The sequence below is a fragment of the Hemicordylus capensis genome, chromosome 3 (assembly GCF_027244095.1).
Source record: "Hemicordylus capensis ecotype Gifberg chromosome 3, rHemCap1.1.pri, whole genome shotgun sequence".
In the NCBI taxonomy this organism is placed as follows: Eukaryota; Metazoa; Chordata; class Lepidosauria; order Squamata; family Cordylidae; genus Hemicordylus; species Hemicordylus capensis.
In genome coordinates this window covers 343,866,026-343,886,184 of record NC_069659.1, presented here as the reverse complement: position 1 = coordinate 343,886,184, position 20,159 = coordinate 343,866,026, and the positions used below count along the sequence as shown (strand labels likewise).

Genomic DNA, 20,159 nt, shown 5'->3' with positions numbered 1-20,159 from the left:
ATTAGCCCTGTTGCTACCCTGTCAGGGATGTCTTTGAAGTTGTGCAACAATCCCGACGAGTCTTTTCTGTTGACGGAGGGCTGCCTGCCATGCAAGCCACCGTTAATTCAACTTTTAAAGAATTATTTCAGTGCTTACAGTAAAATAGAACAGTAGCCACTACCCCCCAGTGCAATTATAGATGAAAAATGATGAATAGAAGAGATACCAAATAAGAGAACTTTGTAGAAGGGAAGGGAAAGAGGATAGAAAACACCGAGGGTTGCAGTGTTCCAAAGAGCTGAGCAAAACAAAATCTGTTACCAAAACAATGGTTTTAATGCATAAAAAAGGGGAAAGTAGGAAATAACATTGTTTTGTCCTAGGCAAATAAACCTGGCATCCACAGGAAGCTGTCAAAGGAATGTTATGGCACTGACAACCGCAAGGAAGCATTGCGTTGGAAAGCTATGATTTTACACACCGGAGAAACCTGAGCCGTGTGACAGCTAGAGGTGACAGGTAGCACAGGAGAGCTGTCGCAGAGGGCTTTGCCTGGGCCTTCACACATCTCCACTGGCGAGAGAGAAGGAGCTCTCTAAACATCTTTGGTGATGTCTATTCCCTGTTCCCATTTAGAGGGGAAGCTTCCGGCTCTCTCGGAATATGTTCTGAATCCTAGTAGCTGTGCAGGTGGCTTGAGGAGACCTGCTATGTGCATGTTACATAAGGATCCAAGGTAGCCAGAAGTCAAATTAGACCTTCCAGAAGCCACTGGGTAAACGTGAGGATTCAGTTGTGAGCATGTTTGCTCTGACGGAGCCTTCCACTGTCACAGCAGTCCTGGATGTCCAGTTCTCAGTTTTACACCTTGAGTGAGCTTCATTGTTTGTGTCGGAGGCAGCCACATGTCCAGTACTTAGAATGCTGCTGGCACTTGGAGCCAAGCAACAGAATGGGATTTGGTGGGCTGTCAGTTGCTGGGCTGTACCATGGGATGTGGTGATGGCCACTAGCTTGGGTGGCTTTAAAAGGGGCTTGGACAAATTCATGGAGGACAGGTCTATCAGTGTAGCCACGGATAGTCTGATGGCTATAGGCCACCTCCAGCCTCAGAAGCAAAATGCCTCTGAATACCAGTTGCAGGGGAGCAACAGAGAGAGGGCATGGCTTCATTTCATGCATCTGGTAGGCCACTGTGGGAAACGGGATGCTGGACTAAATAGGCCTTGGACCTGATCCAGCAAGACTGTTATTATGTTCTTATGTTCAACTCCCTGGGGGGTCAAGCAAGATATGAGAGGAGCAGCTACATTTGTTTATTCATTTGCCTCCCCTGTGCACGCCTATAAAACTGGGCCTGGCATTTATACTAATGCTGCACTCTTGCAAACATATTGCCCTAATGCAAGGATGTTGTGTTAGCTCATTCAGCTAAGTAATGCACTTGAATTCCAGACTAGCGTTTCACTGGTGCAGCAGGGTGTGTTTCAAAATCTGTGGCTTGCCTCCTGCGGTGAAACCTCTTCTTCAGTCCATATATGTTGTGGGGAATGATGCAAAGCTATCTGTTAACCTTGTTGCACAAGCACAATTCTTGCACAAGCGGATCGAGACCACAAGAGACTACAAAACATTGAGGTTTCCACTGAATAACACAGTCCTTTTGCGTGTGTGCATTCTTTCTCATTGCAATGGTGCAGCATTAGTCTGGATGTCAGCCAGGGAGTGAAGTCTACGTTTTACAGCTGAAGGGATGTGTGGGTGAGGAGTGTGGAACCCTCCCACAAACTCCCCTCCTTTCATTCTGTTGCTTCAGCCTAACTCTCTGCTGATACTGAAGCTGGGCTGGAAGAAAAATGGCTGCAGAGGGCAGAGATGCTCTGAGATGAAAGATGAGACAGCTGTTTGATTGCCCCGCCTGCAGTCAGAAGTGGTATAGTCCAGAAACAAATTTATGATGATAGGCTGCTGACTGTGCAGTCTGGCTGATGACTGGATGATTTCTCATTCATGCCAAACAGAAAGAAATATGCAGTGTTAGTAACATATGATCTAGCTGTTCGATGGAATTTGGGGTTATCCCACCTGTCAAAAGATAATCCTTGATTTCTGAAATCAGTCCTTATTTTGTTCCTGTTTCTACCTGGTAGCTAGTACCTATTAGCTTTGTCTTACTCTGAAATTCATATTCAAGTCTATTAAATGAAAGGAAGTCCTGTACATTTCACATTACATAAGAACAGCCCTGCTGGATCAGGCCCAAGGCCCATCTAGTCCAGCATCCTGTTTCACACAGTGGCCCACCAGATGCCGCTGGAAGCCACAGGCAGGAGTTGAGGGCATGCCCTCTCTCCTGCTGTTACTCCCCTGCAACTGGTACTCAGAGGCATCCTGCCTTTGAGGCTGGAGGTGGCCTATAACCCTCCAACTAGTAGCCATTGATAGACCTCTCCTCCATGAAGTTATCCAAACCCCTCTTCAAGCCATCCAGGTTGTTGGCTGTCACCACATCTCGTGGCAGAGAATACCACAAGTTAATTATGCATTGTATGAAAAAGTACTTCTGTTTGTTGGTCCTAGATTTCCTGGCAATCAATTTCATGGGATGACCCCTGGTTCTAGTGTTATGTGAAAGGGAGAAGAATTTCTCTCTATCCACTTTCTCCACACTATGCATGATTTTATAGACCTCTATCATGTCTCCCCGCAGTCGTCTTTTTTCTAAACTAAATAGCTCCAGATGTTGTAGCCTTGCCTCATAAGCAAGGTGCTCTAGGCCCCAGATCATCTTGGTTGCTCTCTTCTGCACCTTTTCAGTTCTACAATGTCCTTTTTTAGATGTGGTGACCAGAATTGTACGCAGTACTCCAGGTGTGGCCGCACCATAGTTTTGTATAAGGATATTATAATACTGGCAGTTTTATTTTCAGTCCCCTTCCAAATGATCCCTAGCATGGTTGATTATAACTGTTGCTGAAGGATGGAGCTGGTCTTGTAGTAGCAAGCATGAATTGTTCCCTTTGCTAAGCAGGGTCCACACTGGTTGCATATAAATGGGAGACTACATGTGTGAGCACTGTAAGATATTCCCCTTAGGGGATGGAGCCACTCTGGGAGGAACATCTGCATGCTTGCATGCAGAAGGTTCCAAGTTCCCTCCCTGGCATCTCCAAGATAGGGCTGAGAGAGATTCCTACCTGCTACCTTGGAAAAGCCACTGCCAGTCTGTGTAGATAATACTGAGCTAGATGGACCAATTGTCTGACTCAGTATATGGCAGCTTCCTATGTTCCTTTGTCCTTAGAGTTGCTGAAAGAGTGGTTCTGATTAAGCTGGCTCATCAGACTCATAACCTGCTGGCTCAGATGTGATACAATGCAGGAAGTCCCCAAGACCCCAACCCTGAGTGGCTTCACTGCTGGAACCCCCCACTCCACCCCGCCCACACACACACCCCAAGGAAACCAAGGGAGCTGGATCTAGCACTCCCTCCATAGTGCAAGGATATTGTCCTGTCCTCAACCTCTGACTCAGAAAAGTCCCTTTAGGATCTGACAGTTGAGGAAGAAGCTGCCCAGCAATGCTGGAGTCAGCACCTATGAAACTGGTCAGTCCCTTTAAGGAGCCTTTTCCAGGGAAAGGATGGGTTCCACCTATTCAGCAGCTTGCCTTCAACTTCAGACCTTTGCTGGAGCATCTTCCCTGCTTGAATGTGACTTTTCATCTCGTCCTGCTATACTGTCTGAGGTCCTTCTGGTCCCTGACCTGACTTGCTTTTGCATGCAGCTGTCCAAGGTTCAGATCCCATTTGACTCTCTTGCCTTTACCCAGACCCCTGCCTCAGTTTAAAGCAGGCTTGCTCAATTTAGGTTCCCCAGCTGTTTTTGGAATACAATTCCCATAATCCCCAGCCGCAGTGGCCAATAGCCAGGGATTATGGGAATTGTAAGCCAACATCTGCAGGAGGGCCAAAGTTGGGCAGTCTTGGTTTAAAGCCTAGCTTGGCCAATGATCCCATCTGGGTTGATAACCCGAGACCTTTCCCAATGGGAGAGACTCAACCTTTTGAACAAGGGTCCACAAATGCTTATTAGCCAGAAAATCTTTGTAGTTGCCCCAACAATCTCCCCTTCCCAGTTTCCTGGCATGTCTAGAGGGCTTGCATCTTCTAGAGAGAGGTTGCATCTTTTCTCGTATGTGCTGTGTTTTGGAGAAGGTACAAAAATCAGTCGAGGTCTCTCCCACTGCTTGGAAGCAACTCCTGTGGTCTTGTGTTCACCACCTTGTTCCTGGAACATTTGCCCCTGGCAAGCAGGCTATTAGATCTGTGGATTTCTGTTTTTGAAGCCAGATAGTTCCTTTCTTTCTTTTTTCCTTTTTGGCATGACTTCACCACTTCATGTCCCTTATGAATGTCTTCATTTCTGCCAAAAGGGAAAGAGTTTACCTTATAACTCTTTCCCTTTTTGTTTGGTAGCGCAAGAAGCTACAAGATAAATGGATAGAAGATTTCACAGCCCGAAAGCAATTTACCTTCTTTTGGTGGGGTTACATGGGTGTGTTGTGCCGGCAGTCTGGGCCCAGATGCTGGAAGGAATGGTATCCAAAGTGAATGTAAGTTAAGACAGCTGGCAATAAAAGCAGGATTCTGTTACACTGAGTGCAGAAATGTGGGATGTGCTGCTAGCATTTCAGAGCCATTAAGAAGAAAACGGCTTTAAGATGAAGCTATGTTGTTGGCGGTAGGGAATGGGTGAGAGAAGGGAACAGAGAGTACAGCTGCCAGCTAGATTTCACTTAATTTTTCATGTAGCTTTATTGCTGTCTATAAGAGAGATCGAATTAGTAGCCCTGACAGGAACTAGGCTATGGTAAAAGCTTCCTGCTATCAGTGTAGTTCTCCGCCCATATGCACTGCAGCCCTGGCTGTTTTCAGCATTCTTCCACTCTTTAGTCCTTTAAGGATATGCGGAGAGCAGCAGAACAGAGGAGTGGTCCACTGCCCTGCAGTATGGCAGGGGCACAAGAATGAGCTCCCACCCTACCCCTGGGTTTCTGTTGGGCTTTTACAGGTTTCATTGGGCAACCCATCTCATGACTGGATCCCAAGCTCTGGACTTGATCCAATGCATGAGCATGCTTCCAAAATATAGCAAGGTAAGTGCAGTGGGCAATAGAATTTCTAGAAACAGTGTTTAGGCACTTAAGAGAGGGGGAGAGGAAGGGGAAGGGAGTGAGGAGAGAGAGCAGGGGGAGGGAGGGAGAGAACAAACTGGGGACAGAACCCTCAGGGCTCTGGAGGGAGGCTTGAGGGCATGCTGAAGTAATCACAAAATGAGATGAGATTACCCAGGCTATCTGAACGGAGGGAGCCGATTATGCATGGGGTTGCAGAGCAATAGCTTTTTCTACGAACAAGAGAGCCATTTTTGTGCAAATCCACGCGGAAGAAATCTTCCCTCCCAATTGAAGTGATGGATCCAAAGAGCAGGATAGAAAGTTTTCTTCTGTAGTGAGAGTCTGTTTCTGTTGGATGGAGAGTGAGAGGCTAAGAGCTGGTGACTGAATGGCTCTGATTGACTTAGGTCTGTTTAACCCTCCACTTGTGCCCTGCCCCTGCTGCCTCACAGCTGCTTCTGCTTGGCTGGATTCTGCCGTGCTGCACAGAGCAGTAACTGCATTCTCTCTTAGAGTCCCTGGCAGTGATCAACAGGTGATATACACACCCCAATGGAAAGGGACTAAATGCTCAATCAAAACGTGTCGAAGCAGTTCTGTTGGGAAAGAGGCAAGCCAGCCATGTTTAACAGAGTGGTGACTTGCCTCTTCTGCAATATGAACTGCTGTAGTAGGAGTAGGAAAGCAGCTGTTGTCTGCAGGGTTGCCTCTTGCGTGAGTTTTCCTTTGGATTGCTTGGTAGATCCCCTGCCACACAAGGCGACTGCAGTCATACGACCCCCCACTCCAGATTATTAGCCTGAAGGAGTTTTCTTTTCACAGCCCTGTTTTCTAACCAGCCTTAGAGAGTCTATTTGTAAATTCCATTTAAGATAACATTTATAATTCATCAAGCAATTTCAGTCACTTATAAACATCATTTCCATATTTTTTCCTTTTATTAAGTTATTGCCATTTCCTTGAGCAAGGCATTTTATTTGATGAATTCCCACAGCAGCTTCCCCAAAGGAAGATTAAAAATGAGTGTGGGTGGTGGGTGGAAAATAAAACCCAACAAATTACATTCTAATCATATTTAGGAGTAGCTCAAAAGAAGAAAGAAAGAAAGAATGAGGCTGGTTTGGAACTCAGGAGTTATAGGGAGTGATCATTTCAAAATGTTTATGGATGTTAACTTTTCATGTGTGACTATGCAGACATCCACCTTCTGGGGAGTAATTCCATTAATGCCATTGGACTTTCTTCAGTACAGGTTTGTTTGTGGAGTTCATTCCCCAGAAGTCAAAAGGAGCTGTCTTTGACTCAATAGACATAATCTGGAGCTTGCAGTTTTCCCCATTCTCATCGATGAGGCCATACACTCAGCACGCGCCGTGGGAAATATGTGCTCAGGGTTCTGGATTATTCCCAGTTATAACATTCTTTAAACATATGGATGTAGAATGTAGTTATGAGTGGATCCAGCAAAGGAAGACAGACAGGTTTTTCCAATGAGGCCACTTTAGTGCAGTCGAGCTAGGAGTTGTTAGCTGTGCTTCCTTTCCTGTGGGAGATGAAAAGGTATTGATCACATGGACTAGATCTCTCTCTCTCTCTCTCTCTCTCTCTCTCTCTCTCTCTCTCTCTCTCTCTCTCTCTCACTGACATTTGTGAATATGAGAGTCTTTTGGCTCTGCTTTGAATGGTTTTGAAAATTATGTACTATTCTATCTATCAATCAATCATATTTGTATACTGACCACTACTGAAGTCACTAGACGGTTTACAACATTAAAAAAACCCCAAACATTTAAAAAACAATTTAAATCATAAAAGTTCAAATTAAAATAGTTTTTTAAAACCCTTTAAAAACCTATATAAACAGTTTTCCAGCTTTAAAAGTGTACGAAATGGTTTACGGAGCAAATAAAATTGATACAAGAAATCATATTACCTTAGACATAAAAATGAAGCTGCAATAATGCATAAAAACTGAGGATAAGAGATGGTGGGAGATGGTATTGCAACTGGGGGTCCTGGTTAGCCCACTGCTACACTTCATTTGTACATGATGTGTGTTTGTTTGTTTGTCACATTGATATACTGCCCCATAAGAAATCTCCGGGTGGTTTACATTCCATTCAAACAACCAAAACCTAAAAAGCATATCAACAGATTAAAATTACCAGAAATAAAACTTCAGAACATCATAAACTAAAAGGCTGATAAAACAGGTGTGTTTTCAAAAGTCATTTAAAAACAACCAGAGATGGGGAGATTCTGATTTCATTTGGGATTGTGTATAATATACATTGAAGGGAGGGAGGAATTTTTGTATTTATTTGTATGTTTTTGGCATTTTGTATGTGAGTGGATTAGTTCCTTGGTTAGCATCAGACTTGTCGATAATTTCTTTAGGTCTACCTGAACTCAAGACAAAAGCTGTTACATACAATTCACTTACCTGCAGAACCCTCTGATTCTTTTCACACTAGCTTCGTATTCAGTAAGCTCGTTGTCCCAAGACCCCAAGGAGACGCGGAGACATGTGATGGTGAAACGGTCAATATTTATTTAGATTTAAATACAACCATACAGGCTGGGATTGGCAAGCCACCACCCCTGCAGTGTGGAAGCTAATGGGTTGGCCACGCTGTGGCCGCCCCAACCTAAAGACTGTGGCGATAGCACCCTGGCTCCAGGCGAGTGCTCCGCCAATAGCGGAGGTGCCCTTCTTAGCTGACCTAATGTCAGGCATTTTAACTAACAGCGCGTCATCCCCCCGACGCTGCAGAGCCATACGGTGAGGATGCCGCCTGTAGCGAGGCATGGGCCACATCCCTGATCTGTCAAGCCTCAAGGGATCGGCCCGCCCACATAGATTTACGTTACCTCAGGTGCCACACCCATTTAGTTAGCATTTCTTACCGCACTGTACCTGCCCACCCCGTGGAGAAGACCCCTCAACCAGCTATCTAACCACCTAACTAAGAAACCCCAAATATAGTCTGAGGCAGGCGAAAAAAGGGAACGCACCAAAGGCCAATCAGGTGCGTGCCCCCCAAAATTCCTGCCCAGCCCCAAGTGGCGACCAGCGAGAGCCCAGACTATATGCTAGGGATGGGAGGGTGGGTCTGCCTGTTCCTGGAGGACTGAGCTGGCGCAGGTGCGCTGGCGGTCACCTGCCTTCCGGCTCCGCCCCCCGGGCCAGCTCCCAGCCCCGCGTGCTCCTTACAGAGCCTCATGGAAAGGCAGAGATTAGGGGCTGGGAATGCATTGTCCTGGCCCCTGGAAATGCAGTGCGTTGTGGGGATCCCTACAGTGATGGGCAGGCGCTTGTCAGCGTTACAACACCGACTAAAAGCAGCCAACACTGCACACAGGGAAATGTAAAGGGAACGCTCGCTCCCTTAGCCCCGTTTAAGAGACGGGCTCCTTAGGTGGGTTTGCTGCCAGGAGCCAATTGGCATCCACGGGTTCCCATGGACAGCCAAGCCTGGGCTTAACTGCCCGAACCCAGTCTTGGCTGCTTGTGAGAACAGCCTCAGTGTGTTGAACTAAATGAATAGCAATTCATGAAAAAGGCAGGGAGTAAAATGGGTCATTGACTGGTATCCCGCCAAACTTGACCCCCGAGGTGTCTGACGTTTAATGCCAGATTAGCTGATCTGGCCTCAAGGGTGCCCCAGGGTATGGTGGGGCCCAAAGCGAGGCACCAGCTGCATTGCCTCATGCCCCTGTTTGAGGACAGCCCCTTTTCAAAACCGACCCTTGGAAGTTTTGAAACTGAGGGGGGGAGGATGGAAGGTGGCCAGCAGCCTCCTCATCTCTCCTCACCCTTCTTCAGGAGCCATCCCTACCTTGATGGAAAAGCCTCCCATTCATATGCAACCAGGGTGGACCTGCTTATCTAAGGGGACAAGTCATGCTTGCTACCACAAGACCAGCTCTCCCCTCCTGAGGGCTCAAACCCAGGCCTGCATCAGGATTCCTCCTAGAGGCTGGGATGTGCTTAAGGGGGCAACAGACAGTTAATTCCCCGTGCCCAAATACAACCTGAATTCCAAGTGCACACAATTCAGCCTCTGCACTGTACAGCCCTCAGCGCTGTTGTGCAGCAGCTGACCAAATATTTGATAGATCACAAAGTGAAAGCAACCACGGAGAGGTGAGAGTTGAATGCACTGCCTCAAACCTTCTGGGACTGCTCTAAATAAAACAAATGGGTTGTGCTTCATAAACAAGTCGAATCAGCAGTCCAGAGTCCCTACGGCGAGCTCCACAGCCTTTATTCCGTCACAGAGGGAGAGTGGAAACACACCCCTGTTCTCAGCCTGCAGGGCCAACCTACTGATGAGCCACAGCGAGGAAGTCGGCTCAGGTGGCAAATGTGCCGCCTCTGATGGCCGGCTGCAGCATTTGCCTTGACAATTGCCTCCTCTGCAGACTGCTTCTGGTGGTAGAGGCAACAGTGCTTCTGCCATGGCTGTTCTTTTGCCTCTCCTGAGTCCAACCCTCCCTGAAAGGCGGAGAGTGGGAACTGGAGAAGAAAGTCCTCTCCAGGGGTGTAGCTATAATTGAGCCGATGGGGGGGGGCAGATCCTTCCCTCCCTATTCTCTTCACTATCTCCCTCACTCCAAGGGGCCGCCTGGGAGAGGGGTGAACACAGGCCCCCTCTCCCCTAGCTACGCCCCTGGTCCTCTCCACACTTTTTTTGCACACCCCTGCCTTTTCAGATGTTGCTGCCACCAGGTAAGGGTTTCATGGGAGTTTGCTGGGGCAAGTGGAGGTGGGAAGGATTGGGGTGGGGGGGGTTGTCTTGTGAGATTGGGAGTGAGTCTTTCAGTGACACACTGCACATGTTCAACACGTTTCACATGTCAGGTGCATGCCCTCACCTCTTGCCTGGGGGCTTCCCAGAGGCATCTGGTGGGCTACAGTATGAAACAGGATGCTGTACTAGATAGGCCTTGAACCTGATGCCGCAGGGCTGTTCTTATGAGGACCCAAGCTGGAGAACCCCGCTGTAACAGGAGAAAAGTTAGATGGGCACTTTTCTGCACAGCTTATATATGTCAAATAATTCCTCTCTTTTTTCATAATGCTTACTGAGATAATGTATGTGAAGCATGTTGAACATGTGCAATGTGGCACTGAAAGGCGAAGTGTGATCATGATCATTTTTCTTATGAAGACTGGCACTGTGGCCCACAAAGAGGCTCCCATTTTCTACCAGTGGCCCTCTGTTGATCCATGGCCACCTGTGACTTTTCAGAACAAAAATAAATATTCTCTTAAGGTACCTGGGCAGGTTGATTTGCGTGTATGTAGTCCTAGACCAGCTGCTCCAGAATTAGAAAACAAACAACGACATTCAGCTGGGAATCCCACTAAGTTCCCCTAAACGCTTATTTGTTTCATAGAATTTCCGAGTCACATTTTCCAGCTTAAACGAGTGCTCAAAACAACGTACATAAAAATGATAAAATCACATAAACCAACCAAGACAATCACTTCTAAGTCTTAATTAAGCATTTGCTTAAGTTTCTCTCTGTTTTGTTTAACTATATTTTGTATTTAAAATATCAGCCTAAATAACCAAAAAGAATTTTAGCATCCAAATCAATGCAACATGATACTGTAAGTCAGCGGTGCTACTGTGGTTGAATTGTGATGTAGGAAAAAATTTAAAGCAACGTTAAAAGCATAATCAATAGAAAACACCTGGGAACCCATGCCAGCAACAGGGATACTTTTAAAGCAGTTGGTTAACAACATGCCAAAGAGAATCAGGATGTTTTTAAACTGATAGTGAATAGTATAGAAGGAAGGGGCCAGCAGAAGCTTTTTCAGCAGCAAGATCCAAAAAGTGGGTGCCAAAACAGGCACTCATGGCTATATGGAGCCTCCATGTTCAGGGGCACTCTACCGCTGAATACCAGTTGCTGATGAGCAATAGTGGGTGAGGGATATTTCCCTGCTTGAGGCCTTCCAAGAGTCATCTGCTTGTCTAGTGTGGAATGCAATGCTCCAGAAGGACTCTTCATTCCTCTTACGTTTTTATGCTCCTTTCCTTAACTGTAAAGTCCTTTGCTCTCCCCCTTCTTTGCCCTCATTTTTGTCTTCCATTTTAAGAGGTTGAGATCAGATGGAGTAGTAGAGGTCAGAGCAGAGCTTGATTTATCAAGCTGCCCGAGTGGTGGGAGAATCAGAATATGTTTATTGGACATGCCTGGTTTGTGAAGGGAACTGTAAGTGCTGGGCTGTGATTTATGAGGCATACTTTCTGACTCAGTCAGGAAGGACACCTCTGTGTTTGTTTCTGCTGTGGCCCCCCCCCGCTTCCACCAAGCCTTGAGGTTGCAAGCAAGCACATGGAGCAGTGAAGGAATTTGGGGATTGTTAGCGAAAACGTGGTACTTCCCCCCTCAGAGAGAATCAAGCAGAGGACTCCATCTTCTCCATTTCTTCACAAAAAGACTTCCATTTATTTTCCACGAGTCCTCCTTGTCACAGATTCACAGTTTTTAGAACCGTGGAAGCAGACACTGCCGCTGAATCTAGCAATCCTGTACCTCAGGATTTCCCTGCATCCTGAGGGACAGGCTGAGCCACCTGGTCAACAACGCCATGTGGACTGAGGTGACCTCTGAAGAATCTGCCGAGCTAGAAAAATGGATAGGAAAGGGGCCAGCTTTCCCCCCAGAATGTGAATATCAATTCCTCTCTTGCACATGTGTCACCTGTCCAGCATAGTAGTTTGCTGTGTGCTGATACCCTGAACTAAGTTGGCCGTTGAACTGCACTGCAATAAGGACTGCAGCACAAGCTGTGTCAGACAGACAGACAGACATGCTGCTAAGAGGTGTGAGGTCTTAAGAAGGCAGGCAGGAGCACTCATCACATGTTATGTTCAACACATGTACAAACTGTGTACATAGGATTATTCATGCAATACTTCCTAGCTCTGTCATAGGAACATAGGAAGCTGCCTCATAACAAGTCAGACTATTGGTCTGTCTAGCTCACTGGTGTCTACACAGACTGGCAGTAACTTCTCCAAGGTTACAGGCTGGAGTCTCTATCAGCTAGAGTTGCATGCCTCCCGGAATTAGGGGTAGCAGCCGGATTTTAATAATCTCACCCAGATTGCTTAGCCCACCTGGATTCAACCGGAGTTTGGCTTTCATTGTTTTTAAAAAAGCTAAGCTCTAGCCCTTGTAAAGTAAAGTGAGCCATCGAGTCGGTGTCGACTCCTGGTCACTACAGAGCCCTGTGGTTGTCTGGTAGAATGCAGGAGGCGTTTACCACTGCCATTTCCCACGCAGAATGAGATGATGCCTTTCAGCATCTTCCTATATTGCTGCTGCCCGATATAGGTGTTTCCCATAGCCTGGGAAACATACCAGTGGGGATTCAAACCAGCAACCTCTGGCTTGCTAGTCAAGACACTTCCCCGCTGCGCCATTAGGTGGCTGCCTCTAGCCCTTATAGAAGCAGAGTTATGGAGCAAAACGTGTGGTCACTATTCTGCTCAACTGCTGGACTTGGATTAAGAGAGGCAGAGCCTAGGAGGCTAGCTGGTAGAGTTTCACACGTACAGTAATCCCCTGAGGAGGAATGTTGCTTTGTTTGTTATCAGCAGGGGATTATCGGGCAGGTGAGAGGATAGCTTGCTTTTGAAGTAAATCACTTCCTGCCTACCAGGCTGTGTATTGTAATGTTTAAGGACATTCTTGGCTTTACATTCTGTGCATGCCTACTTAGAAGGAAGCACCATTGGTTTCAATCATATCTTCTCTCAAATAAGTATGTACAGAATTGCAACCTTAACTGAAAAGCTGTGCATTTTGTTGTTGTTGTTGTTCTGTTGCTGTTGTTAATATGTCAAGGAAAATGGTAAGAGAAAGATACCTTTCCCAACTATTGTTGGTAGATATCCAGAGCAAATACAAGTCAACTTGAATGTGCAGCTGCTAATTTGCACATGTAAATTATTTTCAGGCCAATTTACATAATATGCAAATTAGGCACCCAGATTTGGAGAGCCAGAATATGGCAACCCTACTCACAGCCCTTTCTTGGAGATTCCAGGGGCAGAACATGGAACCTTCTGCATGCAGATGCTCTTCCCAGGTTGGCCCCAAGGGGGATATCTTTCAGAGCTCACACATGTAGTCTCCCATTCAAATGCAAATGGACCCTGCTTAGGACAATGAATGCTTGCTACCACAAGGCCTGCTCTCCTCCCATGCATGTACTCAGTTTCACTTTTAAAATGAACCATGTACAGAGATTCCACAAAAACATCCTCATGTGTACAGACACCTGAATGCACATACAGCATAATGTCTTAATACTGCATCAAGCCAGTATAAGAAGCTCCCTCTGTCTTGGAGTCACTGTACACACTATCCAAAAACTAGAGTCCAAGCCACATCTATATCACATATGGCTCCCTTTGTACTGCCTGCAAGCTATTAGTATATGCTAACCCTTCCCAAAAGCACATGGAAAGCAAAGAAGAGTGAACTGGGAGTAATTAGAATGCAGTCAGGCAAAGCAGTAGCCAAGTAGGTATTGCAGGACTATAATCTGATACAATTACACTACAATAAGGAAGTAAATGAAAATGTATTTGCATATTTATATGCCTCAAAAACATTAAAACAATGAACTTAAAATTCATGGCATTTTAGATGAGACTGTCTAAATAATTGCTTGCTTGTCCCTTAACTAGAAATATCATAATATTTCAACTGGTACAAATTGTGGCTGCCAGGGTCTTCTCCGGGGCTTGCTTTTCAAAGCACGTACCTCCTCTTTTGTTCAGTCTACATTTCTTACCAGTTTGCTCTCTGCTACAATTTCTATTCCTGGTCATGAGCCCTATGAGCCCTGGGCGGCTTCACACGTAACGATGGCAAGTAAGCACATCCATCAGCTCCTGCCACACACACGTTCTTGTGACCACTGCTGTTTTCGTTACATGTGAAGCCAAAATTGTTGGATGGAGAATGCCAGTGACCCACCTCAGCCTGACATCATCAGGCTAACTTCAGATGTTGGACTGAGGTTTGAACTTCATACATTCACCACTCAATATTTGCCAGCTTCACGTGTCATGAAAACGGTGGCAGGGGTGGGATCACACACCCAGTAGCAAGCCGTGGCTTTTCCATACTTCTTTGCCTCTTTATTGTGAAGCTGCCCCCTAAATGGCTTAGGTCCTGGATATCAAACAGAATACTTTTCAGTGGAGACAATTCACATGTTCATCTACTATGTACGAAGGTGTGAAGTCAAGATATAATCAGTCCAACATTATATTCCACATTACTATCATGCATGTATGTGCATTTGCATAATTTCATGCACCAAAATATATTTGCATAATTTCATACACATTTGCATAATTTTATTCACCAAAGTCCTGCTTCTTAGACCAGAAGGCATTGTGTGTCTTTATGGGACTCAGCATATAACATATGGTATTTAAAAATAACTTGGAAAACCCCCACCCTCCAGTTAATGAAATTGTATGGTAGTCAAAATGCAATTTTAGGGACTTAATAACATCCACATAATTAACCTTGGTTTCCCCAGCTGCTGCTCTGTTAATTAAATTCACAGACAGGATTCAAACTGCCCTTTAAATGCAGAAAGTTGCTTAATTTTTCTAAACTACATTAATTAGCAGGCCAGTTGGCTTTTTCTTATAAATAAAACATTGCTGATGCAACTTTGATGGAATCTGTCCTGTGATATTGCTGTACTCTGTAAACAGATTAGACTTCATTTATTTGTGTGTGATGTGTTGGAATTCATGTAATGATTAATATTGGGGAAGAGTCAGAAATCCAGGTGTTCAGTCGTCAAAATTCATGGGTGTGTTCCCCAAACTGCATTTAAAGTTGGCTGCAGACCCCACAATGTGGAGATTCATATCTGTGGGTTTCAGGCATATCTGAAATGGATTTGTTTCAACTCATTGCCCCATCAGAGCTCTCCCCAACACAAGTTTCCCTTTTCTTAGCATGCATCCTTCAACGTCAACAGTTTTAATAGTTTCTGAACTCTCCAGGCAGTGTTACACGTGCTAAAATTCGGATGCCCAAAGCCCTGCTGCCACCCCTTGCCTTTGGTAAGTGTGCCTTTGCATGACTTCGGCTAGTGCGCCAGCTGCATCCCTTTCTCGAGAAGGCAGATCTGGCCACGGTAACCCATGCCTTAGTCACATCACGGCTGGATTACTGTAACACGCTCTACGTGGGGCTGCCCTTGAAGAATATCCCGAAACTGCAACTAGTGCAAAACGCGGCAGCTAGGGTTTTCTCCGGAGCTGCCCGGTGGGAGCACATCACACCCATTCTGAAAGAGTTGCACTGGCTGCCAGTTCTTTTCCTGGTCCAATTCAATGTGCTGGTTTTGACCTTTAAAGCCCTTAACGGTTTGGGCTCGGGGTATCTGAGAGACTGCCTGCTCCCAAGGGTTGCTGCCCGCTTGATGAGGTCATCTGAGGGGGCTCTGCTCCGGGTGCCAACAATGAGGGAGGCTAGGTTGTTGAGCATTAGGGACAGGGCCTTCTCTGTTGCTGCCCCCAGACTCTGCAGTGCTCTCCCGGTGGGTATCCGCTCCTCAGTCTCCATCACAGTTTTTAGAAAGCATGTCAAATCGTGGCTTTTTACCCAGGCTTTTATATGATTGTCTCCACTGCTGCTGCTTATATTTTGTACTGATTTTATACTTGTGTTTGTATTTATTTATTTATTTATTTAAAAAAAATCAGATTTGTTTTTATAATTTTTAGCTCAATATTTTAATGTGTCTTTTTTATAATCGTGTTTTTGAATTTTATTGTGAGCCGCCTTGAGATTTTCTTAATGAAAGGCGGGGTATAAATTTAACCATAAATAAAATAAATGCAAGAGAAGGTGTAGTGGGGAGGGCTCTTCCTGGGGCTGGGGGGGTCAGCAGGCATACCATGATGCTGATGGCATACTTGGGAGTACAGTGGGGCTAGTGTGGAATGGGGCCAGTTTTAAGTTGAATTAATTTAGAAGTGTCCACTGGATGTCCTAAATTAAATTGATTTAAAGCAGCCCCATTCCAAATTAAACCCGGCGGGAGGGTGGGTTCACTCATCACTAGTAATGACCTTGGTTCAGGATTTTGAAGACACCTCTTGCTCTTAATAGATGTCTTCAATAGGTTATGTGTTCACTAAGAGTCAACACTGACTTGACGGCACTTAATCAATCAATCAGTCAATTGCTCTTAAGACCCCCCCAACAGCTCCTGGCATCCCATGTTTGCACTGCAGAAAAGTGTGCAGAGTTATGCTCAAGTATGCAGCTGCCAAAGGGTAGGTTTGATGAGCTGAATTCTGAGACCAGTCAGTATACTGAACAGCCTTTGCCATTCCCTGCAATGTGTTTTTTTTCCCCCTTTCCCTGGGAAAATAAATTAGGCATCCTGCTTAATCTCCGAGATGAGCTTGTAATTGTTCGCAGTTCGCTGTTGTAAAATTGTTCTGGCAAACTTCTGAAGGTAGAGAGGCTTTCACTGCTGCCATGGGGTTCCTACCTCACTGGAATTGTACCAGCCTACCTGGAAGTTGACCCACTTGCTTGGTTGCCAGAGTTTGACAATGCAAATCCAGAAGAAATTCCAGCTGACCCATTTTCCCTCTTTTGTCTCCAGCGGCTGCCAGTCCACCAGGCTGCCTGAGGTGGAGAGATGGGACAGCCAGGCCCACTCCATTGTCCTGCCTGGGACTAAATGCTCTTGGTCTCTTCCTCTCCCAGAACGGTCTCCACCAGTGGCCCCTGCACATGGCCAGCATAATAACAATGTCACATTATGTAAGAATTGGCGCCTGAAGTTGCTTAATGTCCTCCCTGTGACCTTTCACCATTTGTACTGGGTCTATATTAGATTGCAGGCTATCATATGCACAATAACAGACTCCGCTGGTTGTGCCTATCAGTTTGGAAGCAAAAACTGGGACACACCAGCAAGAAGGTCATGGTTTCTACACACTTGAAAGAATCCAAGCAGCTGGGGGGGTGGGGGGCGGACATAATGGGAAATCAAAACCAAGCAGCCCAGTGTAAACTGAGCATGCTCAGTAGCCTCCAAGAGCAAAGACGGTGTCAGATGGAAAAATAGAAGACAGAGGCAAGGGAGGGGAGAAAGAGAATTAGTCTGTCTGAACCCTATCCCGGCGGTAGGCATTAGGTCACAGGGAGATTTTTCATAGTATTGTAGACTGATAGAGTAAAAGGGACCTTAGAGGTCTTCTAATGCTCAGCGCAATGATTTGCTATAGCAAAGGGGTTCCCAACTTGAGGTTCTCCAGATGTTGCTGGACTACAACTCCCATCACCCCACAGATACAATGTATTGTGGCTGGGAGTGATGGGTATTGTAGCTCAGCAACTTCTGGAGTACCACAGGTTGGGAACCCTTGTGCTATAGCATTCCTGTGCTCTAGCATTGTTTGAAAGCCTCCAGTGAAGGAGAGCCCATTGATGCATGTGACAAACTCTTCCACTGAAGAACACCTTTTATAGTGATGAAATTCATCCTAATGACTCGCCTAAATCTGCTTCCTTTGCGGTTCCCCTTTCCCCCTCCAATATCCCACTTCAGTGGTTGAGTGCCTATTCGATCAGAAGTGAAACAACCCACCCATAAATAAAGTTGTGGGTTATATTTATGTGGCTGTTTTCTAGGTATGCAAAAGAATATACATTTGTAATTCAAAAGAACAACGAGTTTTTAAAAAAAGGACTTGTGAGCTTTCAGGACCTATGGGATGCCGAGGACCCTTTAGCCACAATATCAGTTGTGAATAAAGGTGGGGAATGGAATGCCAGTTAGTAGGGATGTGCACAAAACCGAAAAAGCTGGTTTGGTTCCATTCACACTTGAATGGGACCCGGTTCAAGTTTGAACCGAGCCGGTTCAAAAGGCTCAGAGGCCTACTGGTAAAGCGGAATCTGGTAAAGATTCCCCTTTTCTAGTTAAAGGGCAAGTGGGGGCCGGGGCAAGTGGGGGCCGGGAATAAAGGGCAAGTGGGGGCCGGGAATACTGTAAAAAGTAGAGCATGTGGAAGGGGAGTAAAAAGGGACCTTAGACGTGCCACCTGTGGCTCCAGAAGCCTCAGGGGGGTGGAGGGGGTGGCAGTGGCTCCTTCCCACCCCCACCGGCCTCTCCCTGTATAGCCTGGCCCTGTTTGGGCATGGTTTGGGTCTCTATGCAGGTGTGGAGGTCACTAAAATGCCCCCCACGCATTCACAGAGGCCATTTGCATGAACGCGCAAATTGCATGGTCCTTACCGGATTCCCATTTACAAGTAGGCCTCCGAGCCTTTCGAACCAGCTTGATGTTAGTGAACTCCATGGCTGCTTAGAGGCCCAAACCGGGCCCATACTAGCCCTGGCTATGCAGCGGGAGGCCAGCAGGGGGAAAGCCACTGCCACCCGCCCCCAGGCTGTTGCCACAGCCGCCACCAGCAGCACTTCTAAGATACCTTTTTACTCCCCCCCTCCCGCCCGCTCTGCTTTTACTGAGGTCCCCCCAGCGCTCATGGCAAAGGGGAATCTGAGCCGGCTCGGTTTGAACTGGGCCCGCTTCACTCTGAACATGGACCAAATTGGGCCTGGTTTGGCTCGACTCGAACCCTTTGAGCCAACTTGCACACCCCTATCAGCCAGGATCCTGGAGGGAAGATTAGAACTGAGAGGATGAGTAGCATGTACAAATTTAAACAACTCCTTCCTTTGCACTACGCAAGAAAGGGAAAGAAACATTTTTCTTTCCCATTTTACTTTTTCCTCTCCTAATTCCTGAAACCCTGCTCTCTCTGCAAAAGCCTGAGCATCAGTACAAAGCTCCTATATAAGGCTGCCTTGAATCCTGAGCAGGATCAGTCCTCGTAGGTGCTGGGGAGAAACTGCAATGTTCTGCTACAGCCTCCCTTGGCATTTTAAACAGTGAACCTATTGAGCATTTTGGCCAATATAACTGTAGTAAATAAATGAGCAGTGATGGGTCATGCACGTTCAACATATCTCATGGGCTTGCTAGCTCCCCTTTTAGTTTGGGATAGAAGCTTGCACCATGAGAGCTATATGTTGTGACTGCAAATGCATGTCTGCTGTGCTGCTCCTTTAAGAGGACTGCAAAATCCTCTTGGCCGCTCATGTAGATGTTGCTTGTCTAGTGGTCAGCCAGCAAAACCTAATGGAGAGCATAAGTTTCCTTCCTCCAGTAGGGTAATTGCCTGCCATCTTATCTCAGGCTGGCTTTCAGATGAAGACCAAGTGAAGACCTTTCTGTTCACCCAGACCGTTTAAAAAAGCTTTTAAAAAGTTTTTTAAATGTTTTTGAATTTTAATGATTTTTTGTTTCTGTTTTAATGTGTTTTAATTGTATATTTTATTGTTTTACTTTGTGAACTGCCCAAAGGATGGTTGCTATGGGGGTGGCCAACAGATAAAATTCATTATTTTATTATTAATTATTAACCATTAATTTGATTTTATTAATAAATCATTAATTAACCATTAATTTTTATTATTAAAATTATTATTAATAATAATTATATACATATACATTGCAGTTATCTCATATATTAGGAGGCCTCTGCAATCCAGCAATAAAATAAACCCTGCACCACTTATCACTGGAAATAGGATGGGGAACAAGTGTGGATGTTTATGCAACCCAGCTTTAGGGCAATCTTGGAGGGTTGCAATTTCAAACAAGAGCCCAGGAAGAGCTTAGCCTAGGCAGACCAGCAAAAACTCTTGGTTGGCCCAGTTATGTTTCTGACAACACAGATCCATGTTTTCCTGAGTCATCTGCTTCCCCAGCTGAGAGCCATGGTCTAAGCTGGGGGCGGGGGAGCTGTTCTCCATCCCTCATGGACTAAAGTGGCATTTCCTTTTCGGGAGTGGGCAGCTTGCGAGGATTCTCTTACCCTCTCTCTCCCACCCCATCTTGACGTAG

The 20,159-nt window shown here is 45.9% G+C and overlaps 1 protein-coding gene and 1 long non-coding RNA gene across 7 annotated transcripts in view; one reads left to right on the top strand and one right to left on the bottom strand.

The window, feature by feature from the left end:
* Nucleotides 1-20,159, top strand: part of PEX5L (peroxisomal biogenesis factor 5 like) — a 263,400-nt gene that overhangs the window by 44,545 nt on the left and 198,696 nt on the right. The window contains exon 1 of one of the 6 annotated variants that reach the window (XM_053312289.1): nt 5,073-5,139. The exons of the other annotated variants lie outside the window; for them this stretch is intronic. Coding sequence (XP_053168264.1) covers nt 5,077-5,139 — 63 coding nt within the window. The 5' untranslated portion in view covers nt 5,073-5,076. Of the gene's footprint in view, nt 1-5,072; nt 5,140-20,159 lie in introns of those variants that run through there. 6 annotated transcript variants of the gene reach the window in all.
* LOC128352084 (uncharacterized) lies at nt 6,077-18,668 on the bottom strand. The gene is made up of 4 exons (XR_008320197.1): nt 18,485-18,668; nt 16,751-16,968; nt 7,094-7,295; nt 6,077-6,703 (listed from the first exon to the last, which is right to left on the bottom strand). It is a non-coding gene; the product is annotated as an uncharacterized LOC128352084 (long non-coding RNA).